Source organism: Pecten maximus, chromosome 9 (genome assembly GCF_902652985.1).
Source record: "Pecten maximus chromosome 9, xPecMax1.1, whole genome shotgun sequence".
Lineage (NCBI taxonomy): Eukaryota > Metazoa > Mollusca > Bivalvia > Pectinida > Pectinidae > Pecten > Pecten maximus.
Genome location: NC_047023.1, coordinates 41,082,826 through 41,106,490, shown reverse-complemented (window position 1 = coordinate 41,106,490; position 23,665 = coordinate 41,082,826). Strand labels below are relative to the sequence as shown.

General features: G+C 34.2%; 2 protein-coding genes across 2 annotated transcripts in view; both read left to right on the top strand.

Moving 5' to 3' along the window:
• The window catches only part of LOC117334650 (calpain-9-like), a 60,414-nt gene extending 55,240 nt beyond the window's left edge, over nt 1–5,174 (top strand). Inside the window, exon 11 of the mRNA XM_033894391.1 lies at nt 522–5,174. Within this exon, the coding sequence (XP_033750282.1) occupies nt 522–567 (46 nt within the window). The 3' untranslated portion in view covers nt 568–5,174. The remainder of the gene's footprint in view (nt 1–521) is intronic.
• A 5,940-nt stretch (nt 5,175–11,114) lies between these two features.
• On the top strand, nt 11,115–21,716 carry LOC117334019 (fibrinogen-like protein A). The gene is made up of 5 exons (XM_033893439.1): nt 11,115–11,145; nt 16,655–16,776; nt 16,982–17,078; nt 17,338–17,502; nt 21,463–21,716. The coding sequence occupies exons 1-5, from the start codon at nt 11,115–11,117 to the stop codon at nt 21,714–21,716; spliced, it is 669 nt and encodes a 222-aa protein (XP_033749330.1).
• Nucleotides 21,717–23,665: the final 1,949 nt, after the last annotated feature.

Genomic DNA, 23,665 nt, shown 5'->3' with positions numbered 1-23,665 from the left:
AAACACCAATATACCGCGAAATAGTACACCAATATACCGCGAAACAAACACCAATACACCGCGAAATAAATACCAGTATATCACGAAACAAACACCAATATACCGCGAAATAGTACACCAATATACCGCGAAACAAACACCAATATACCGCGAAACAAACACCAATATACCGCGAAATAGTACACCAATATACCGCGAAACAAACACCAATATACCGCGAAACAAACACCAGTATACCACAGTTTCCCAAAAGTGACGCACACATACACGTATGCATTTCGGGGGGCTGCCTTTAAATGACCTTGACCGTTGGTAGATCGTTCAATAATATATACCTAGACTCAAACCAGGTCCTAGTTTGATCATCGTTCGTTAACTGAGGGAAATTCCTTTCTTTTCTTAGAATATTCCTTTGCAGAATATTTAAGCTAAGCTTTTCTGTAATATAAGGAACATTGATGAAACTATTGTCCGGCAGTGTCATGATCTTGATTAATGATGTTATTTTTATTTACTTTCAGACCGTTAGGGAATATTATAGAAGGGACCGAACAGTGGGATTTATAGCGGCCAATGAAATGCTTAGAGACTTAACGACTGTAAACCGGATGGGGCAATATGCAGCTTCGCCAATTCAGACTTTGTATAGCAAAACAAACATGACGTGGATGTTAACGGATTTTACGGAACAGTTTCAAAACCCAACAGTTCGCACTGTTGAAAGGCCGGTTTTAACTGCTGAAATATTAGAAAGCAATCTACAGAAGTGACAAGTAACCCGATCTTATTGAGTGTAGGTGATCTAGGGTAGATATTGGTCCAGAACTTAATAGATAAACAAGACGGACAGGGAAAAGAACGGTGGCACGTGCAATGACATCATCGTAAACATAACAACCGTATCCAGAGTGACATGGATGTCAATTTCGGTACATTCCGCCTTTCGTAATCGGATTGTGGATCATTCTGGTATGTCTCTCCTGTCAATATAACCGGTATGCGTGATTACCTACTTCCGAACACATCTCTTTAACACAATAAGACAGTCTGATAAACGTCGCATACCTTTGAAAAGGATAGGACCTTTGAACGATTTCCATCTAATTTCTTTCGGATTAGAATCTACTGGAAAGAAAACAGAACTAAGACAAATTAGAACATTGCCTGATTTAGAATTGACGTACATTTATGTATAGTTAATGGATAAACACGATTGGAGTGAGAAACCATGAATCTAATACGTTTTGGCGTATATCGATTTTTAAATCTAATGTTATCTGCTAGATCAAAGAAAAGAGATTTTTTTATAACTCGAGTGGTTTCTTAATCATCTCCCATGTTTGTGTTACTGTTATATGGATATACTTGCGAGTGGAATTTGTTGAGTCTTTTAAGTTCTCAAATATTCAGGAGTTCAATTCTTGCATTACAATTCCGCAAAATTTATCCGCAAAAATGTCCGGAAAAAATTCTAGTTCTGCAGTATATCCTTCCACAAATGTTAAATGACATTGCATCTCCATATAATGGCGGCAATTTGCTTTGATGTTATTGATATGTTATAACGTAGATACCATTATACATGATAACGCTGATACATGAAAACGCTCAATTATAACTACTGATACGCTGAAGAAAAGCTTGTCCGAACTGCTCATACTTGTGTAAAAGGGTGTTTAGTGTCTTTTTGTCTTTCAAATAAACTGCTCGTCTCTTAGTAAGATATTTTATTATATCCCTATGTACCAAACTAGCAAGTGTAAACACCTAGTCCTATTTTGGCGCTTCTTTACTGACTTTGTTATGTATATTTTTCAGAAATAGAGATATAAGGATATGTTTCTCCAGAAATCTTGTAAAAATTACCATTTTTCCTCGAAATTTAGAAATACAAGACATCATTTCTGAAGAAAAAGTAATATGCGGATAATACATCTATCAACCTTGTAGAGTTGAGTTGAGACATTAATTTCCAGAGCGCAAACCGTCTCTTTGTATGAGGTATTAAAGTTAACGGATACGTTCTGGAAATTACGTGGTGGTATACAAATATAAAGAAAGTCCTTATCCATGTCAAGTATACCATGGATACATAAACTGATACCGTTAGGTATGTTTGATAGAAATTAATTTTGATTTTATATGAACTAGAACTATTGGTTACGTTTAAAAGTTTGAAACACAGGATGTGTTTTCGCTCCCAAATGATCACTTGTTGCGAACGTCAGTCAATGAGTAGATGATAGGATATGTCTGCTTATTACAGGTAATATAGATTGTTTATTATATATCATTATGTATATAGATCTATAGAATAATGAATTATGTTAGTTTAAGCTTGTGTCTTCCAATATAGTTACAATATAGCATCAGAAATGTATATGTAACTGATTACTTCAATTTTCAATATCGGTACAAGGAACATACCAAGGAACATATTTTGGTCATTCCAAGCCCTTTATATATCTTTTCACGTTATTTGATATATTTAAGGATTAAGTTAAATGTATTCAAATTCATCCTTATAATTTGATCTGGTGTACAGACTCTCTGTGAAAATCTACTTCTATACAGTATCAGCCAATCAACGTGGTCGTCCAGACAGAGGGTTTCCGTGCGATAACTCAAATTCCCTCGGGCTGATCAAACTCAATTTTCATCCAGATCTTCCTAACAACAAGTGCTTGCTTGGAATTAATTTTCAGGTCCGAATGTCAAGGTCACTGTTACTAAAATAAGAAAATATGTTTCCATGTAATCACCCAACATTCTGCGAAGGCAACAAATCCACTTCCGTAGAATTCTTGTTACGTTACAGGATGATAACATAATTTTTTAAGTCAATAAAATCACTTGTTACAAGCAGGATTAAAACATAACGCTAGGAATAAGATGTGTTCAATAGATAATATCAATGCTATACCCCATTTGGGTTTTTTAGATACTTAAATTTTATCGATTTGATTCATTATATCAATCTAGAAAGAAAAATCTAACATTTTTTTATTCATGCTATGCATGAACTGGTGATATTGTAATTAATCGTCTACTAATATGAACGACCATTTTTGTCAAATCTAGTCGTGGCGTCCTACTTAAAAGAAGACATTGGTTGTAAGACAAAAACGTCTCGTTAGATGTGCAGTCTGCACATGCTTTGAAAAATTGTTCTAACAATATAGATATTTCATACGCATACTTATGACCATATTTATCAAATCAGCAAAATATGACCAGCCGGATATTCGCAAGGACAAATAGACTGCAATAATCTTGTACTAATCGCGCAATACATTATAGCTTGAAAGAATTTCCCAGAAAATATTACAACCTGTCGTAATTTTACCGTATTTCTTTCTTATCAACATAATTTTTGTGCGTATGTAAAATTAAAATCAAAAATTTGTAGAAGGCCAAAAATGAATGTTTTGCTCATACCTACTTTATATTTGCACTATTACCCATCACATTATCTAGCTGGTGGTAGGCCTTATAGTTGCTTGTTTGTAAATGAAATTGTCTGATTATATTAATCATGATTTATATTGATAAAGACTATGCACAAATGTATATATTTTATGTTTATACTTCTACTGCTCACAATATCATGTGCTCTTTTTAATTAGAAATGGCAATGCATGTTGATTAAGGATTATTTCATGAATTATATAAAACTGAAGCTTAAACGAAAGTATTAATCAACTAAATATCATAGTATTAGTTTAAGGCAGATATATGGCATAGACTTCACACAGATGTGTTACAGAATAAATAACATTCATTTCTGAGCTACAGTTGATATTTCAGTAAGATTTTATTTGAACTCTAATTAAATTACCCAGACATTTTGGAAAAGTAGCTAGTTGTAAAATCAACAAATAATAAATAATAAATGCTCATTTAGTAATTTACGTCATATTTTATTATTGATGATTTCTTTTTCATTTTTGAAATGTATTACTGGAATACCCTTCATGTGAACAGCGTTCCACGGGAGACTACCCATATAGAATGATACGTATCTCTAACGAAGCGAGATATTTTAATGCAAATTTGTTATTTGACAAAGTATCCTGTGTTCTACACATATAATTCTAGGTATGGTTGTCTCACATAGTAAATACATAATTGTCCAGAATACGAGATATCCGTTTAAACAATAGTTCACACTCATGATTGTTATTTGTGTGTATATATACATATATACAGTATAAAAAGCATGAACTGGCCTTCTCATAGTTAACATATAAATGAAGGGATCCCTTTCTCTAGCGCTCTCACATCCTTTCGTAGTTTTTGAAGGAATCGCTTTTTATTTTGTTAACAATCATATGACACTACATCACACAAGACAAAGGCAGATAACGTCATACCAAACACTTCGTTATACTGTCACAACATCCTTATTACCAAACAACAATAGCTTTTTGATTTAATCGTCATTAATCAAATTATATTTCGGTGACACGATTAACGTCACAAGATGATATTGCAACAATGATATATACCTTATCGTTTGTCCTTGCAATTCATCGATACATTTCTAACAATATTTGTCCATCTACCGTAGTTAGCTCTAGAATTATAGAAAGGCAGGTTACAACAAAACCTATCTACTATGTTCTGTTACTGAACGTTTTAATATAAATTATCAATCCTATACACACAGGTATATCAAGCGCAGCACAAACAATAAAAGCAAAATATCATGTTTTCATACATAATTCTATACACAGTGTACACACAGATATATCTACTGCTGAAGAAGTCACAAAGAGAGAGAGAAAAAATGCCATGTAAATAAAACTTATCACCATTCATTCAAATTGTACTAAGGAGAATTCAGATGTTCTATCAATGTGCTTAACAAAATTCTTATTGATTCCTCAAGCGCAAAATGAAAAAAAGGAGAAAAATCTGAGAAAGTGGGGATCCCTTTATTTTGTTTGTTTTTTTAATTTTCGTTTAATGGGGGACGAAGGAGCTGGTTTATTTAAAGGATATTAGATAAGAACAGTTTTTGATTTATCCTCTTACAATATGATTATTATTCTTATATTGGTTGATTCAGTTCAACCAATATAGGAGTTATTGTTCTTTTTAAAACAACATTATATTGACTACAAAAGGAACTGTACCCTTTTATGTGAATAAAATTTTCCTTTGAAAGATTTTGATATTGTTTTTGTTGTATTTGACTTTTTAAACACTCCGACTCGATATCTTACCTCATATTACCCAGAATGTTATGAATTTGTGAATTTACAGCTTACCACATAACAATAGGCATCATTGGTCCAGATCATAAACCTTTCTCAAAACGTAAGATACACCAATAACTAATATTAGATTTTACTTTTGATTTACTACTGGGGTGTCCTATATCAATGTCTGGATTACCATCATGTTGATATACAATGTATATATCTAGGACATATGGTTTTTACCGGAGATGCAGAGTTTTTTTTTATGGAATACCTACAACCTCGTTTCTACATTCCCATGTTCTCAACATTGAAGTCTACCTTGTCTCTAAGGCCCCGGAAACATGACGTTATATCGCGAAATAACCATTTTAAAACATCAGACTTACTAACCCTTCAGCACAAAAGCGCGTGAAATGGATTGCAATAATCTTTTCAGCGGTTTAGTGTTGATTAACCAGTTAATAGGTAAAACATTGGAAGTCCTAATTATCAATTACCTTGTAGGTATGAGAAATATTGGTACTTCGATTGGAGTAGTAATACGTCATGCAATTTAGTAGTTACTACATAGAACAGCCTTACATAAATCATTCATCATAAACAATTGTGGGTTAATTCGTACTACAAAGGACTGCCTTATGTCAATCATGCATCGTCAACAGTTGTGGTTTAATTCTTACTAAAGCAAATAATGAAGATATGATTACTTGCATATTTTGATGGATGGCAGATAAATGCATCTGAATATAATGTGTATACATTCCAAATATATATAATTAGTCATGTAGTAATTACGACAGTACAGACGAGTAAATTGTCGAATTTTCGATGCAATCTGCCCCACATAGAGACGTAGAACATGAAACAGTTACACAAGTTTAGTAGATAAACAAAGAAAAATATAGTTATGTTTGTATTACATATCATCTCTACATACGGCGTTTAGATCCTTAAGATGATTCGATATTGATAGATGGAGAAATTAACAACACGATGGTACGAGAAGTGCAGGTTGATAAAGACCATGGAAAGTGTTGTGATCAAAATAATGACCTCATTTAGAAATATTCTTTATGACGTCAGACGTGTTAATATACCTAGTGGTGTCATCGCCTTAGTTCTCATTTGAGGATGTGACTTAGCCCGGATTTGACCTGGATTCCTATAACTGGTATCATTGATGAATCAGAAGACGGTTACTCTCTGGAGTACCTGGTCTTATTATCTTTGTACTTTTTAAGGTTATCCATGAAAATTCATATTTATGTTCATACTGTACCATCGTTTTATAGATTTTTTTTTATAGATTTTGAGATGGAATCAAGGTTTCGTTTTCTATCACATTGCACTGCCTGTACCACTCCCGGACCATTGGGTAAACGTACTTTGTGTGTTTGATAACTCTATCGCTATATTACTAGTCGTGTATTATTTTCATATATATATGGTGTTTGATGGTGTTTTTTCCCTTTATAGTAACTCGATGTACTTAGAGAAATCAACACAACGTCCGATTTAGCGTTGCTAAAGTACAACTGCATGTAGTAAACACGTTGAAAACAGATATATAATACATGATATGTACGTTTATTTTGATACTGTTTAACAATCATAAACGGGTTTACTACTAAAAACAACAGAACCTTGCATATGTGACAGACCAACCATTACGATCCTATAAATATAAATAACTACGTACTGTGTACGTACTTTATACTCAATCTAAGAAGGAAGTTCAATAGAATAATGTATGTATAACTTTTGATTACAGATTTATGAGCTTTTATATTAGGTTATGAACTAATCAATAATTGAGCACCTAAGTAAGTTATAGATCAAAATCAATAAAAACAACACGTATACATAAGCATTAGAGATTTCATACTTCAATCTTAATGATGCTTAACTACATTAATTACCTAGATACATTGTTACTAGGTAGAATGTTTAACTACATGAATTAGGTAGATACATTGTTACTAGGTAGAATGTTTAACTACATGAATTAGGTAGATACATTGTTACTAGGTAGAATGTTTAACTACATTAATTACCTAGATACATTGTTACTAGGTAGAATGCCTAACTACATTAATTACCTAGATACATTGTTACTAGGTAGAATGTTTAACTACATTAATTACCTAGATACATTGTTACTAGGTAGAATGTTTAACTACGTTAATTACCTAGATACATTGTTACTAGGTAGAATGCCTAACTACGTTAACAACCTAGATGCATTGTTACTAGGTAAAATGTTTAACTACGTTAATTACCTAGATACATTGTTACTAGGTAGAATGTTTAACTACATTAATTACCTAGATACATTGTTACTAGGTAGAATGCCTAACTACATTAATTACCTAGATACATTGTTACTAGGTAGAATGTTTAACTACATTAATTACCTAGATACATTAGGTAGAATGTTTAACTACATTAATTACCTAGATACATTGTTACTAGGTACAATGTTTAACTACATTAATTACCTAGATACATTGTTACTAGGTACAATGTTTAACTACATTATTTACATAGATACATTGTTAGGTAGAACGCTTGTATGAAGGACTAATTGACAAACAATAGTTTAATCATTACCTTAATTAATTTTTTGTTTGACTTCTTTGATAAAGAGGAATTAGGGCAATTGCTGCACTATTTTTCCACACTAATGCGAGCGAAGTGGCTGTTTCCCTAAAGAAATAGCCACTACTGCCTTTGTATGATATGCAGGATACCAGGTTAAGATACACAAAATATGTTTCCGATTAAATTTTGATTATTACATATTTGATCGGACTAATTCCCTAGTTTATCATGTCTGTCTATCGGGGGTATCTAAATATCACACCTCGATATCATATAATCTGTCAGGATAGAGAGTAGATAACTTAACCTCCCTGAAAGATGATCGTAATTAATCTGTATTTACATTGATAGTAATCCTCGGACCAAATACATATCCACAACAATGTACCAAACTGAGGATTTATGAAACAGGATGAAACGCTGAATGAAATTTGAGAGAAAACTACAAACGGCGAAATACAATCACAAATCTTTAAAAGACTCTTGTGTAAATATAAGTTGAAAGAAAAACATAAGCATTAAGTTACACAATGTGAAGATCCACGGTGCAGTACCAATCACTATTTAGTGGACGGGAAATAACATTTCCCGAGGAACAAAACTTACTATCAATGCAAATATTCCTTAAGAATTAAACGTTTAATCATTAATTAGTTTCAGCATCAATATGCCCATTATAATTCATAAATAATCAGCAAACCTGTTATTTCTGATATTTGATCAAGATAAAAGGTTTATGAATCGATGATTAAATCAAGCGTCAAGAGGATATATAAGAGTACTAGTACCCTGTACTAACACCAGGAGTGTCAGACATGGAAGAAACTCGTGAAATACCATACAGAAGATGTGTGATTGGAATGGACACTTTGTTACTGGTGATGTCAGGTGAAGTTGTAACTTATCATTAATTACCAGACACTAGATGTGTGATTGGACTGGACACTTTGTTACTGGTGATGTCAGGTAAAGTTGTAACTTATCATTAATTACCAGACACTAGATGTGTGATTGGACACTTTGTTACTGGTGATGTCAGGTAAAGTTGTAACTTATCATTAATTACCAGACACTAGATGTGTGACTGGACACTTTGTTACTGGTGATGTCAGGTAAGGTTGTAACTTATCATTAATTACCAGACACTAGATGTATGATACGACACTTATCAGGTAAGTTAATCATTTGGTATATATAATACGGGGTCAATTTGGTAAATATGTACAACACATAATTTGTTCATTTAAGTTGTGAATGTACAGAACAATTTCTAGAAATTATCATACAAAAGAAACTCAATTGAAAAAAAAAACATTTAAAAGCGTAGATCTACTAATAATTATACTGTAAAGGATAAGAATTATGAAACTGCATCATATAAAAGTTTCATAATTCTGGAATATACTAATGTCCTTAGCATTTATTTGAAATATAATAATGACTGTCATAAAAAATGCAAAAGTGTATAAACACTGCTTTTATTTTCACTTTGAAATGCAGATTGCGGTCGTGAATAATATCAAACAAATATGGCATATAAGGAGGCGTTTCAAACATCAAAAATGCTCTTATTAGACACTATTAAGAGCTCTAGACATGACAATTAGACTGTTTTTAGAAAACAAACATGTTCGCTTGTTGAGTTTGGGGTAAAATATGCCTATTTCAGAAAGAGGCCACAAACTCACAATTGAACAATTTGAATTAAAAATGTCCTTCTTACTATGATCAGATGTCTTAAAGGTATGATATAGGAGCATTCTTTTTGATTGAAATGCCCCCCTTTATGCCATATTTATGTTATATTTTTCATAGCCACCGTTTGCATTTCAAATTAAAAACAAAAGAAGTGTTTATACGTACATAAAGTCATATCCGGTCAAACAAATGCTCTGTTCTATAGACACTTGATTATATACTTGAGCATAACAGCTTGGCTATTTTTCCGGTTTTCATTTTTGCGACTTAGAATAATTCCATGCTACATGATAATACAAAGTAACTCTATAGAAGAAGATGATAGCTTCTACAGCAAATTCTTGGCGATCGTAAGAAACTACATGTCCAAACAAATGTTTTGGTATGTTACATGACTATTTTTCGGCAAACTTTTAAATACTTATTCCTGAAGTGAAATTTAACATTATTTTGCTTCGTATATAGATGACTCTTAAACGTACCTTTGCAGTTAGTAGTACAAACTCATTTTCTGCGGTTTGCATTCATAATTATATAAACATGTAAATACTGTATATTTCATGATTATCATCGCTGTAGTAATAATATTTTGCTCTCAAAACGGAGAACGAGAAAAAAAAACCCGTTATATTATTCTAGAGATAATTAAAGACTGTTGATACTGTATATAAATAATATTTTGATTCTACCCTTAAATAATTTGTATACGACGACAAAGATAAAGCAGTAATATATATTCAATTCGCCCCAAGAGAAAACAGAAAAGGAAATACATGTATATACATATGAATAATGAATATTGTTGATATGTATAAATAATGGTATTAACGGTTCATTTGTTCATCTTTACACTCACACCACATAAACAAAGTTAGAATTATTCGTTTGATAAAAAACCAACACACATCTCCTCACTTAGACTTGACACATAAATACTACGAGACTAAACGCTGGGCTTTGGGGCGTTCTTGGCTCCTGTTGTATAGTAAAACAAACATTAGTACGGAAATTAAAGAGTGATACAGTAGCGCCAATATATAGCTCCATCATAAGTTGTCCCATCCATCTAGAATCACATAGAAAAGCCTTAAGTATGAGGCTTGAAACTTAAAAAACAAACATGGTATATATACAGATATATATTTCTATCTCTAGCAAGTCTTGCTTTTGTATATTGTAACAACATTCTAGTATGAATGTTTGAATGCATGTGTGAGTGAATCCTTGTTGGTTATTTTATTACATACAAGTCATCATTTATAGGCCTGACAGAGAGATGCTGTGCTTTTACTTCACTAAAGATTAATGCTACTTTTATGAATCTTAGCAATGCCATTGGTCTATTTAATAAATTATACCTTCTATTTAGGTAATGGGAGGACTATTGTGGTTCCTCTCACCGTCTTACTCTTGTATAAATACATTTAACTTCCATACTTTACAATTATACTTTAGGATCAAAAGACGGAGCGTCAGGTCTAACCTGAAGTGGAAGAAGACTTATAAAGACTTGGTCTGTTGTCCGAGTCTTTTAACAATGCTGTATTTGCATGCATAAATATGTGTATGTAGTATATATATATTGTTAATAAAATATTTTAAAATTAAATGGTAGAACGAAATGTCAAACTCGGGACAGGTAGGTACAATGGCCCCATTAATCAATGAATTCAGATTATCGGACACCATAGGAAAAAACCCACAGAATTATCAATTTTACCCCCCGCAATGTTGCGACCTTTTTCGAAATTTTATTTGCCATGGAAACTGGTCACTATAAACCGGTTTTCTGATAAAGGGTCATAACTCTTCGTTCAACGCAACGCAACCCTGTTTTCTTAATGGTCAAAATTTAAATATTGGCATATTTGTTATTCAGAGATATTAAGGGAGGCTGAACATCACTGTATGGGTTTTGTTGCCATAACAACTAATCTAAATTTGATATTGTTCCCTGATTCGTAAGAAGATTTGGCATGACTAAGGGAATGATACACGTCGAGAAAAATTCAAGGTTATACTAAAATATTGAGTTCACTGGGACTGAAACTGAAATAGTTGATGTATAAATAGCATCTGCGGGTGTATAAGTTATCCTCAGGGTGAGAGTTCTAGTTAATTGTAGGTAATATCCTACCGGGTTTCAGGAATATTAATATGAACAACTGACTCAAAAATCAAAAACAAATCATGGCTGACACGGATTTGTTGTATAGGGTTACCCAAAAAATAATATCGATAGTATGCGGTTTGGTGAGGAGATGGCCATTATGTCATACTGTAGATACATACAAGTAAATGTAAAGAAAGTGGTGATTGTTACAGTTTTGTAGAAAACTGATCATTAATGTGATAATATAAGGACATCGTTTACACCGCAATTTCGAAGTGAACTATATCGTTTGTTGTAAGTATAAAAGGTAAGTTCCTTGTCACTGTGTCAATACCCAGGTGATAATTTTCAGAGGTGTCATTTAATTATGATAGACTTTTCATGGCGGGTGTCAACGGTGAAGTAAAAGGCGCTTGTTCTTCCGGAATACATGGTCTTGTTATCCTTTTGGGTTTTTTCCCCCAATTAATTTGATGTTAATGCTTCTTTCATTTTATGTTGATGAGTCCTTTGTCCATACTACCCATATTTTGTTACATTAAGATGTTTTTAATTGAATCTGTATGATTAACAATGATTTTTACTTACTCTTTTAATGTTACAATAACAAAAGAATTATTATTGAAATTTCAGTGATTGGAGTAGCCTCGTCAGTCATTCAACAGAACTGGGTACGATTAGCATCGGTAGACATATGTTACCTTCAGGTAACTGGAGGGACAAATACCACAGCGGCCTCATTATCAGATTGTTTGATGTCGGGATTGACCAATCAGATAAAGGTTGCTTCATTTGACGACATATCCGGCCTCTGTACGTTACACGACCAGACGACTATACTCAGTCAATCCGGGGACGTTTACGTGATGAGTAATGTTTCTTCTTTATTTTCTTTTTTTTTTCTTTCGGATTGCAATATAATTACTCCGGGATGCCTGTAATAATTAATTCACTTTATAATTCCGTAAGATAACAATAAATTTTAGATGGTTGTTATATTGTAGAGAACTGTACTTTTGGTATCATTTAAAAATTATTAAGATATACCACCTTTAATGCAATAATTATCATACGTTATCCAATACACTTCCCTTCTTGGTCTCCACAATTGTGGTCCCGAGTATCCCCGATTGTCTAGATAGAAGCTACCCGTACCAGTTGAGTGATACGCAATGGCTTGTTATTCATCACAATTTCCGACATTTCAACACAAGTTCTCGAGAGATGCCGATTACAGACGACCATCGGGAAATGTATGGTCGACATCATGATATCAGTTGGAACCATTCTATTTCCTTGTGCGATATAAAGTCAAATCTGTTGCTGCTTGTTGAAATGCCTGGTGGTTCCATTAACCATTCTGACAATGATTTCGAAGGCGGCTGCGGAGGCCGAGGACGCTTACACTTCTGGAACACCTAGTTCTTTGTCCGAGGTCTCTTTGTCAGAGGTCTCTTTGTTACACCTAGTTCTTTGTCCGAGGTATCTTTGTCCGAGGTCTCTTTGTCCGAGGTCCCTTTGTTACACCTAGTTCTTTGTCCGAGGTCTCTTTGTTACACCTAGTTCTTTGTCCGAGGTCTCTTTGTCCGAGGTATCTTTGTTACACCTAGTTCTTTGTCCGAGGTATCTGTGTTACACCTAGTTCTTTGTCCGATGTCTCTTTGTCCGAGCTATCTTTGTTACACCTAGTTCTTTGTCCGATGTCTCTTTGTCCGAGGTATCTTTGTTACACCTAGTTCTTTGTCCGAGGTATCTTTGTCCGAAGTCTCTTTGTCCGAGGTATCTTTGTTACACCTAGTTCTTTGTCCGAGGTCTCTTTGTTACACCTAGTTCTTTGTCCGAGGTATCTTTGTTACACCTAGTTCTTTGTCCGAGGTCTTTTTGTTACACCTAGTTCTTTGTCCGAGGTCTCTTTGTTACACCCAGTTCTTTGTCCGAGGTCTCTTTGTCCGAGGTCTCTTTGTCCGAGGTCTCTTTGTTACACCTAGTTCTTTGTCCGAGGTCTCTTTGTCCGAGGTCTCTTTGTCCGAGGTCTCTTTGTTACACCTAGTTCTTTGTCCGATGTCTCTTTGTCCGAGGTATCTTTGTTACACCCAGTTCTTTGTCCGAGGTATCTTTGCTACACCCAGTTCTTTGTCCGAGGTATCTTTGTTACACCTAGTTCTTTGTCCGATGTCTATTTGTTACACCTAGTTCTTTGTCCGAGGTCTCTTTGTCCGAGGTCTCTTTGTCCGAGGTCTCTTTGTCCGATGTCTATTTGTTACACCTAGTTCTTTGTCCGATGTCTATTTGTTACACCTAGTTCTTTGTCCGAGGTCTCTTTGTCCGAGGTCTCTTTGTTACACCTAGTTCTTTGTTCGAGGTATCTTTGTTACACCTAGTTCTTTGTCCGAGGTCTCTTTGTCCGAGGTATCTTTGTTACACCTAGTCCTTTGTCCGAGGTCTCTTTGTTACACCTAGTTCTTTGTCAGAGGTCTCTTTGTCCGAGGTATCTTTGTTACACCTAGTTCTTTGTCCGAGGTATCTTTGTTACACCTAGTTCTTTGTCCGAGGTATCTTTGTTACACCTAGTTCTTTGTCCGAGGTCTCTTTGTTACACCTAGTTCTTTGTCCGAGGTCTCTTTGTCCGAGGTCTCTTTGTCCGAGGTCTCTTTGTCCGAGGTCTCTTTGTTACACCTAGTCCTTTGTTCGAGGTATCTTTGTTACACCTAGTTCTTTGTCCGAGGTCTCTTTGTTACACCTAGTTCTTTGTCCGAGGTCTCTTTGTTACACCTAGTTCTTTGTCCCAGGTCTCTTTGTCCGAGGTCTCTTTGTCCGAGGTATCTTTGTTACACCTAGTTCTTTGTCCGAGGTCTCTTTGTTACACCTAGTTCTTTGTCTGAGGTATCTTTGTTACACCTAGTTCTTTGTCCGAGGTCTCTTTGTTACACCTAGGTCTTTGTCCGAGGTCTCTTTGTTACACCTAGTTCTTTGTCCGAGATATCTTTGTTACACCTAGTTCTTTGTCCGAGGTATCTTTGTCCGGGGTCTCTTTGTTACACCTCGTTCTTTGTCCGATGTCTCTTTGTTACACCTAGTTCTTTGTCCGAGGTATCTTCGTTACACCTAGTTCTTTGTCCGAGGTCTCTTTGTCCGAGGTATATTTGTGACACCTAGTTCTTTGTCCGAGGTATCTTTGTTACACCTAGTTCTTTGTCCGAGGTATCTTTGTTACACCTAGTTCTTTGTCCGAGGTATCTTTGTTACGCCTAGTTCTTTGTCCGAGGTATCTTTGTTACACCTAGTTCTTTGTCCGAGGTCTCTTTGTTACGCCTAGTTCTTTGTCCGAGGTATCTTTGTTACACCTAGTTCTTTGTCCGAGGTCTCTTTGTTACACCTAGTTCTTTGTCCGAGGTCTCTTTGTTACACCTAGTTCTTTGTCCGAGGTCTCTTTGTTACACCTAGTTCTGTGTCCGATGTCTCTTTGTTACACCTAGTTGTTTGTCCGAGGTATCTTTGTTACACCTAGTTCTTTGTTCGAGGTATCTTTGTCCGATGTCTCTTTGTTACACCTAGTTCTTTGTCCGAGGTATCTTTGTTACACTTAGTTCTTTGTCCGAGGTCTCTTTGTCCGAGGTATCTTTGTTACACCTAGTTCTTTGTCCGAGGTCTCTTTGTTACACCTAGTTCTTTGCCGGAGGTCTCTTTGTTACACCTAGTTGTTTGTCCGAGGTATCTTTGTTACACCTAGTTCTTTGTCCGAGGTATCTTTGTCCGAGGTCTCTTTGTTACACCTAGTTGTTTGTCCGAGGTATCTTTGTTACACCTAGTTCTTTGTTCGAGGTATCTTCGTTACAGTTTGTCCGAGGTATCTTTGTTACACCTAGTTGTTTGTCCGAGGTCTCTTTGTTACACCTAGGTCTTTGTCCGAGGTATCTTTGTTACACCTAGTTCTTTGTCCGAGGTATCTTTGTCCGAGGTCTCTTTGTTACACCTAGTTCTTTGTCCGAGGTATCTTTGTTACACCTAGTTCTTTGTCCGAGGTATCTTTGTCCGAGGTCTCTTTGTTACACCTAGTTCTTTGTCCGAGGTATCTTTGTTACACCTAGTTCTTTGTCCGATGTCTCTTTGTCCGAGGTCTATTTGTTACACCCAGTTCTTTGTCCGAGGTATCTTTGTTACACCTAGTTCTTTGTCCGAGGTCTCTTTGTTACACCTAGTTCTGTGTCCGATGTCTCTTTGTTACACCTAGTTGTTTGTCCGAGGTATCTTTGTTACACCTAGTTCTTTGTTCGAGGTATCTTTGTCCGATGTCTCTTTGTTACACCTAGTTCTTTGTCCGAGGTATCTTTGTTACACCTAGTTGTTTGTCCGAGGTATCTTTGTTACACCTAGATCTTTGTCCGAGGTATCTTTGTCCGAGGTATCTTTGTCCGATGTCTCTTTGTTACACCTAGTTGTTTGTCCGAGGTATCTTTGTTACACCTAGTTGTTTGTCCGAGGTATCTTTGTTACACCTAGTTGTTTGTCCGAGGTATCTTTGTTACACCTAGTTGTTTGTCCGATGTCTCTTTGTTACACCTAGTTTTTTGTCCGATGTCTCTTTGTTACACCTAGTTGTTTGTCCGAGGTATCTTTGTTACACCTAGTTGTTTGTCCGAGGTATCTTTGTTACACCCAGTTCTTTGTCCGAGGTATCTTTGTTACACCTAGTTCTTTGTCCGAGGTATCTTTGTTACACCTAGTTCTTTGTCCGAGGTATCTTTGTTACACCTAGTTCTTTGTCCGAGGTATCTTTGTTACACCTAGTTCTTTGTCCGAGGTATCTTTGTTACACCTAGTTCTTTGTCCGAGGTCTCTTTGTTACACCTAGTTCTTTTTCCGAGGTCTCTTTGTTGATAGTCTGCCCTTGTTTGATCAATTTTGAATTAGAATTCATTTTGTAAAATTGTCGGTATTTTTGTTGTTATAGTTTTAAAGAATCTAGCCATCACTCAGAATTAAACATTCATGTTCATTTAGTTTCTTGTTTATATTTGTTATTTGTATCTCTTAGGCCCCAGTGACTGTGCTGATGTCAACCCTGGCTGTAGTTCTATCGTCCACAAAATTACCACTGCCACGGGGAAATGTTTCGACATATATTGTGATATGGACAGTGACCAGGGACATTGGAATGTAAGTTAAACATTTTGGCTTTGTTCTTGATATACATAGGTAATACTTACCCTTCCCAAACACTTAATGACTTTAGTATTGTACATTTTCTAGAGTCTACATGAGAATCTTTAATATTTTAACGATTTTGCATTCGTGGTTGAATTAGGGTTTTGTGCACATGTAAATATTAATATAATGAAACTGATATACAAATGTATTGTAGGTAATCCACAACAGGGGAGACAGCTCCGTTGACTTTTATAGAAACTGGAACGAGTACAAAACAGGATTTGGTGATGTTACCGGAAACTTTTGGCTAGGTAATGAAATACTCTCGGGTACATTTTGGTAATGACAAACAGTCATTTATATACAGGAGTGTCCTACATATATAGATATAAAGATATATCCTACATCTTTAAGGAATGTGTATTTTTTGTAAAATAAAGGACAATTTACTCGAAGGAATATCCTTGGGTTTCACTCATGAATTCCGTTTCCCTAACATCTAGAATAATAAATCTGTCGCCATATATATGTTCAACACAGTTCTTATTTATTTTTCTTTCTTTTTTTCAGGAAATGAAAATATATATTCCATGATGGTATTCTCGAGGTACAAACTTCGAATTGAACTGGAAGCCTGGGGCGGAACTGTAGGAATCGTCGAGTATTCCCTCTTTAAGATCTCTAGCGAGGCAGACAATTACCGACTTACGATTGGCGGCTTCTCCGGCACCACAAGTAAGTATAACACAACACAGGTAAGTATAACACAACACAAGTAAGTATAACACAACACAAGTAAGTATATAACACAACACAAGTAAGTATATAACACAACACAAGTAAGTATATAACACAACACAAGTAAGTATATAACACAACACAAGTATATAACACAACACAAGTATATAACACAACACAAGTAAGTATATAACACAACACAAGTAAGTATATAACACAACACAAGTAAGTATATAACACAACACAAGTATATAACACAACACAAGTATATAACACAACACAAGTATATAACACAACACAAGTAAGTATATAACACAACACAAGTAAGTATATAACACAACACAAGTATATAACACAACACAAGTAAGTATATAACACAACACAAGTAAGTATAAAACACAACACAAGTAAGTATATAACACAACACAAGTAAGTATATAACACAACACAAGTATATAACACAACACAAGTATATAACACAACACAAGTAAGTATATAACACAACACAAGTAAGTATATAACACAACACAAGTAAGTATATAACACAATACAAGTATATAACACAACACAACTAAGTATATAACACAACACAAGTAAGTATAACACAACACAAGTAAGTATATAACACAACACAAGTAAGTATATAACACAACACAAGTAAGTATATAACACAACACAAGTAAGTATATAACACAACACAAGTAAGTATAAAACACAACACAAGTAAGTATATAACACAACACAAGTAAGTATATAACACAACACAAGTAAGTATATAACACAACACAAGTAAGTATATAACACAACACAAGTAAGTATATAACACAACACAAGTAAGTATATAACACAACACAAGTAAGTATATAACACAATACAAGTATATAACACAACACAAGTAAGTATATAACACAACACAAGTAAGTATAACACAACACAAGTAAGTATATAACACAACACAAGTAAGTATATAACACAACACAAGTAAGTATATAACACAACACAAGTAAGTATATAACACAACACAAGTATATAACACAACACAAGTAAGTATATAACACAACACAAGTAAGTATATAACACAACACAAGTAAGTATATTACACAACACAAGTATATAACACAACACAAGTAAGTATATAACACAACACAAGTAAGTATATAACACAACACAAGTAAGTATATAACACAACACAAGTAAGTATATAACACAACACAAGTAAGTATATAACACAATACAAGTAAGTATATAACACAACACAAGTATATAACACAACACAAGTATATAACACAACACAAGTAAGTATATAACAACACAAGTAAGTATAACACAACACAAGTATATAACACAACACAAGTAAGTATAACACAACACAAGTAAGTATAACACAACACAAGTATATAACACAACACAAGTAAGTATAACACAACACAAGTATATAACACAATACAAGTATATAACACAACACAAGTAAGTATATAACAACACAAGTAAGTATAACACAACACAAGTATATAACACAACACAAGTAAGTATATAACAACACAAGTAAGTATAACACAACACAAGTATATAACACAACACAAGTAAGTATAGCACAACACAAGTATATAACACAACACAAGTATATAACACAACACAAGTAAGTATATAACACAACACAAGTATATAACACAATACAAGTAAGTATATAACACAATACAAGTATATAACACAACACAACTAAGTATATAACACAACACAAGTAAGTATAACACAACACAAGTAAGTATAACACAACACAAGTAAGTATATAACACAACACAAGTAAGTATATAACACAACACAAGTAAGTATAAAACACAACACAAGTAAGTATATAAACACAACACAAGTAAGTATATAACACAACACAAGTAAGTATATAACACAACACAAGTAAGTATATAACACAACACAAGTAAGTATATAACACAACACAAGTAAGTATATAACACAACACAAGTAAGTATACAACACAACACAACACAAGTAAGTATATAACACAACACAAGTAAGTATATAACACAACACAAGTAAGTATATAACACAACACAAGTAAGTATATAACACAACACAAGTAAGTATATAACACAACACAAGTAAGTATATAACACAACACAAGTAAGTATATAACACAACACAAGTATATAACACAACACAAGTATATAACACAACACAAGTAAGTATATAACAACACAAGTAAGTATAACACAACACAAGTATATAACACAACACAAGTAAGTATAAAACACAACACAAGTAAGTATAACACACACAAGTAAGTAAGTATACTACAACACAAGTAAGTATAACAACAACCACAAGATATAACACAATACAAGTCAGTAATAACAACAAACAACAAGTAAGTAATAATCAACACAAGTAGTATAACACAACACAAGTTAGTTTATCACACAACACAAGTAAGGTATACACAACACAAGTAGTATAACACAACACAAAGTATATCACACACAACAAGTTATTATATCACAACTACAAGTAAGTTATAACACAACACAAGTATATAACACAACACAAGTAAGTAATAACACAACACACGTAATATAACACAACACCCGTAAGTATAACACAACACAAGTATATAACACAAACACCAAGTAAGTATAACACAACACAAGTATATAACAACACAAGTATAGTCAACACACCCCAAGTATATAACACAACACAGTAAGTATAACAACACAAGTATAAACCCAACACAAGTAAGACAACACAAACAAGATATAACCCACAAAAGTATATAACACAACAAAGTATATAACCCAAACAAAATATATAACACAACACAAGTATATAACACAACAAATAAGGTATATAACACAACACAAGTATATAACCACACAAACACAAAAGTATATAACACAACCCAAGTAAGTATATAACAACAACAAATATAAAAAAAAACAACACAGGAAGTATATAACACAACACAAGTAATATAACACAACACAAGGGAAGTATATAACACAACACAAGTATATAACAACAAAAAGTAAGTATATAACCACAACACAAGTAATAATAACACAACAAGGTAATATAACAACACACAGAAGATAAAAACAACACAAGTAAGTATATAACACAACACAGTAAGTATATACCCAACACCAAATATATAACACACCACAAGTATATAACACAACACAAAAGGGAAGTATAAACACAACAAAGTATAAACACAACACAAGTATTTCAACACAACACAGGGAAGTATTAAACACAAACAAGTAAGTTAGACTAAACCAGGTAGTATATACCCAACAGGTCAAGTCTATAACACAACACAAGTCAGTATATAAACACAACACAATAAGTATACCCAGTATTATAACACAACACAATGTATATAACACAACACAAGTAAGTATATAACACAACACAGTAAGTATACCACACAGTATATAACACCACACACGGAAGTATATAGCAACAACACAAGTAAGTATATACAACACACACAGGTTAGACAACACCACAGTATTACAGCACAACACCGATATATATAAACCACACTAAACCCTGTTCCGGGTTCTGGATTTTTTAAGGGAGTAAAATGAGGACGAAACATTATTAAAAAAACACAGGATTTAATCTTGTGTAACGAGCCATTTCTTTGGCTAAAAAATGGCGTTGCCGTTTCTATCTTTTTTATTTGTATTTTTGATTGGCTGATGTAGTGACGTGATAATAATTTCGTGTAAAAGTATTTTTGTTATCATATCAAAAAAGATATTCAAGTAAATACTTCGACAATTATATGAATATAAAAAATGGTATAAAAAGTTGTTTAAAGGCGACGCATTGGAGTATGTCAAACGTTAACGTTAATTAATTTTTTCGTGTACCGCAATACAGTATGTTATTATAAGATTTTTGATAATACAAATATGAAATATTTTTCTACAGGTGACGCAATGGACCATGTAAATGGACAGATGTTTAGCACGAAAGATCGCGATAATGACGAGACTTCTACCAGGAACTGCGCTGTGTACCGTCATGGGGCATGGTGGTACCGCGCATGCGCCTTCGCCAATCTTAACGGTAGGTACACAGTAGACACCGGAAACTCCAAGTCCTCCATGTATTGGAAGTTTTTTTTCGCGGAGCGATCACACGTCCCGATGAAGAAAGCTCGTATGATGATTAAGAGATATTAGTCAGGATGTCGTATAGCGTGTGTTTATCGAGACCAAATCATATTTAACTGAAAAGTGTAGTACATAAGGTCAAGAGACAAATCAGGAAAAGCAACGTTGTTTGGTATAATCTTAATGTACTGTCCCCATTCTAACACGTTTACTGTCAAATATACGTGTACAAACATTGTTTTACATCGCTACAATAAGCTGTTAGTACTCTGTGACCTCCGCTAGTAACCTGTCATACTGTAGCGGACTGACCAATCAGAAAGAAGCTTTCAAAGTCGGTCACTTGGCCACGCCCATACTAGCGAAACTTCGATTTGTATGTTGACGAAGCGGTATGTTTGGATTGTTGTGAAAGTCCTGTTACCGAAGATTTAACGACATATTTGGATTTACTCTGCAGTATGCATAGCGATATGTATGTTTTGACAAAGTCAGTGTAGATGTGTTTCTATAGGCCCAACCGTTATGTGCAATTTTGTGCACTTGTTCATTTCATTTCGGATTTTACTTGGCTACTCTAGATATCTCGTTGCCTACACACGGACGGAATGACGTTTTAACCAATAAATGACGGTAAGAACAATATTTTCAGTACTATTTTTGTTTAATATATTCAATTAATTCATTCTTTTCGATTTCTTCACTTTCATCCAAATCCCATGAGTCATCAATCATAAATGTTGCGGAGACGAACTTGATGCCATATTGTTTTGACTAGAAACGGGGCGTAGCTAAACACGATATATTGATCATGTTTCTATCGCAGCTTAGAACATGGTCCGTAACCAATCAAAACACGCGTTGCAAACGAATCGTGTTAGAATTTACGTTAAAGTTAAATTACAATGCCGTTGTTATATTATAGTGTTATTTGTACTAACGTTATGGTTGTATGTTGTTTTATATATTATTGTCTGATTTGTATCAAAGTTACGGTTATGTGCTGTTTACATACATGAATTATTGTATGATTTGTATCAATGGTAACATTGTTTACTGTTTTATATATCATTGTCTGATTTGTATAACCCACGTTTTCAATACAAATATATTTTCGCGACAAGGTGTTTTTTTTTATCATAATCGGTACTGATTTATTTTTGCGAGTATGATGAATTGTATTTGATACTTGTACAGGCTTATTTTCGTGGAATGGTGAATTTTATATGAAATTATATACGGGTTTATTTTAAGATACCCAGTACATGGCATGAAAAATTTCCATGAAATTCGGTACAGGGATATTTTCGAGACATGGAAATGTTATATGATACTCAGTTAAGGTTTATTATCATGGCACGGTGAATTTATTTGAAATTAGGTACATGTTTACTTTTGCGGCATGGTGAATTTTATATGAAATTCGGTACATATTAATTTCGCGTCAAGGTACATTGATATGATATTCTTCGATTCTAGAATTATTGTATTTGCACGGCGTTTGGAACTATGTATTCCATATAACAAATACCGTATTCACATAAAGCACGGTTGTAGAGCTATGTAGAATATTGTGTGTGCAAAAGTCTAAAGGAACTGTGTTTGGTCTTTTGACTGCTACTGGACCACGTGGTCACAGTGTCCGTCATAATGGTGTAAAGTTTCATTCCGAATTCAACGGACTATCTATTGCATTCTCATTGTAACATTATGCTGTCCACTGCGGCCAGTGGACAGACCCCAAGGCCTTCCTAATAGGGAGAACGCTCAACTAAAACTAAAAACCAAAAGAAACGTAGCGTCAAGGGATCCAATAAGAAGACTAAAGTTTTTTAAGGAGCCAATATTGAATAAGATCTCCTTTTTTTCGAATTTTACGATCATGCAATAGAGGCAGCAGGTACAATTGAGCGATAGAGCCATAAGTTAGCCAATCAGTCCTTCAACAATGCTTTGTTTTTATACATACGCATACTATGTTCATTAAAACACCATAGAGTGTGTGTGTTTTTTCCAGA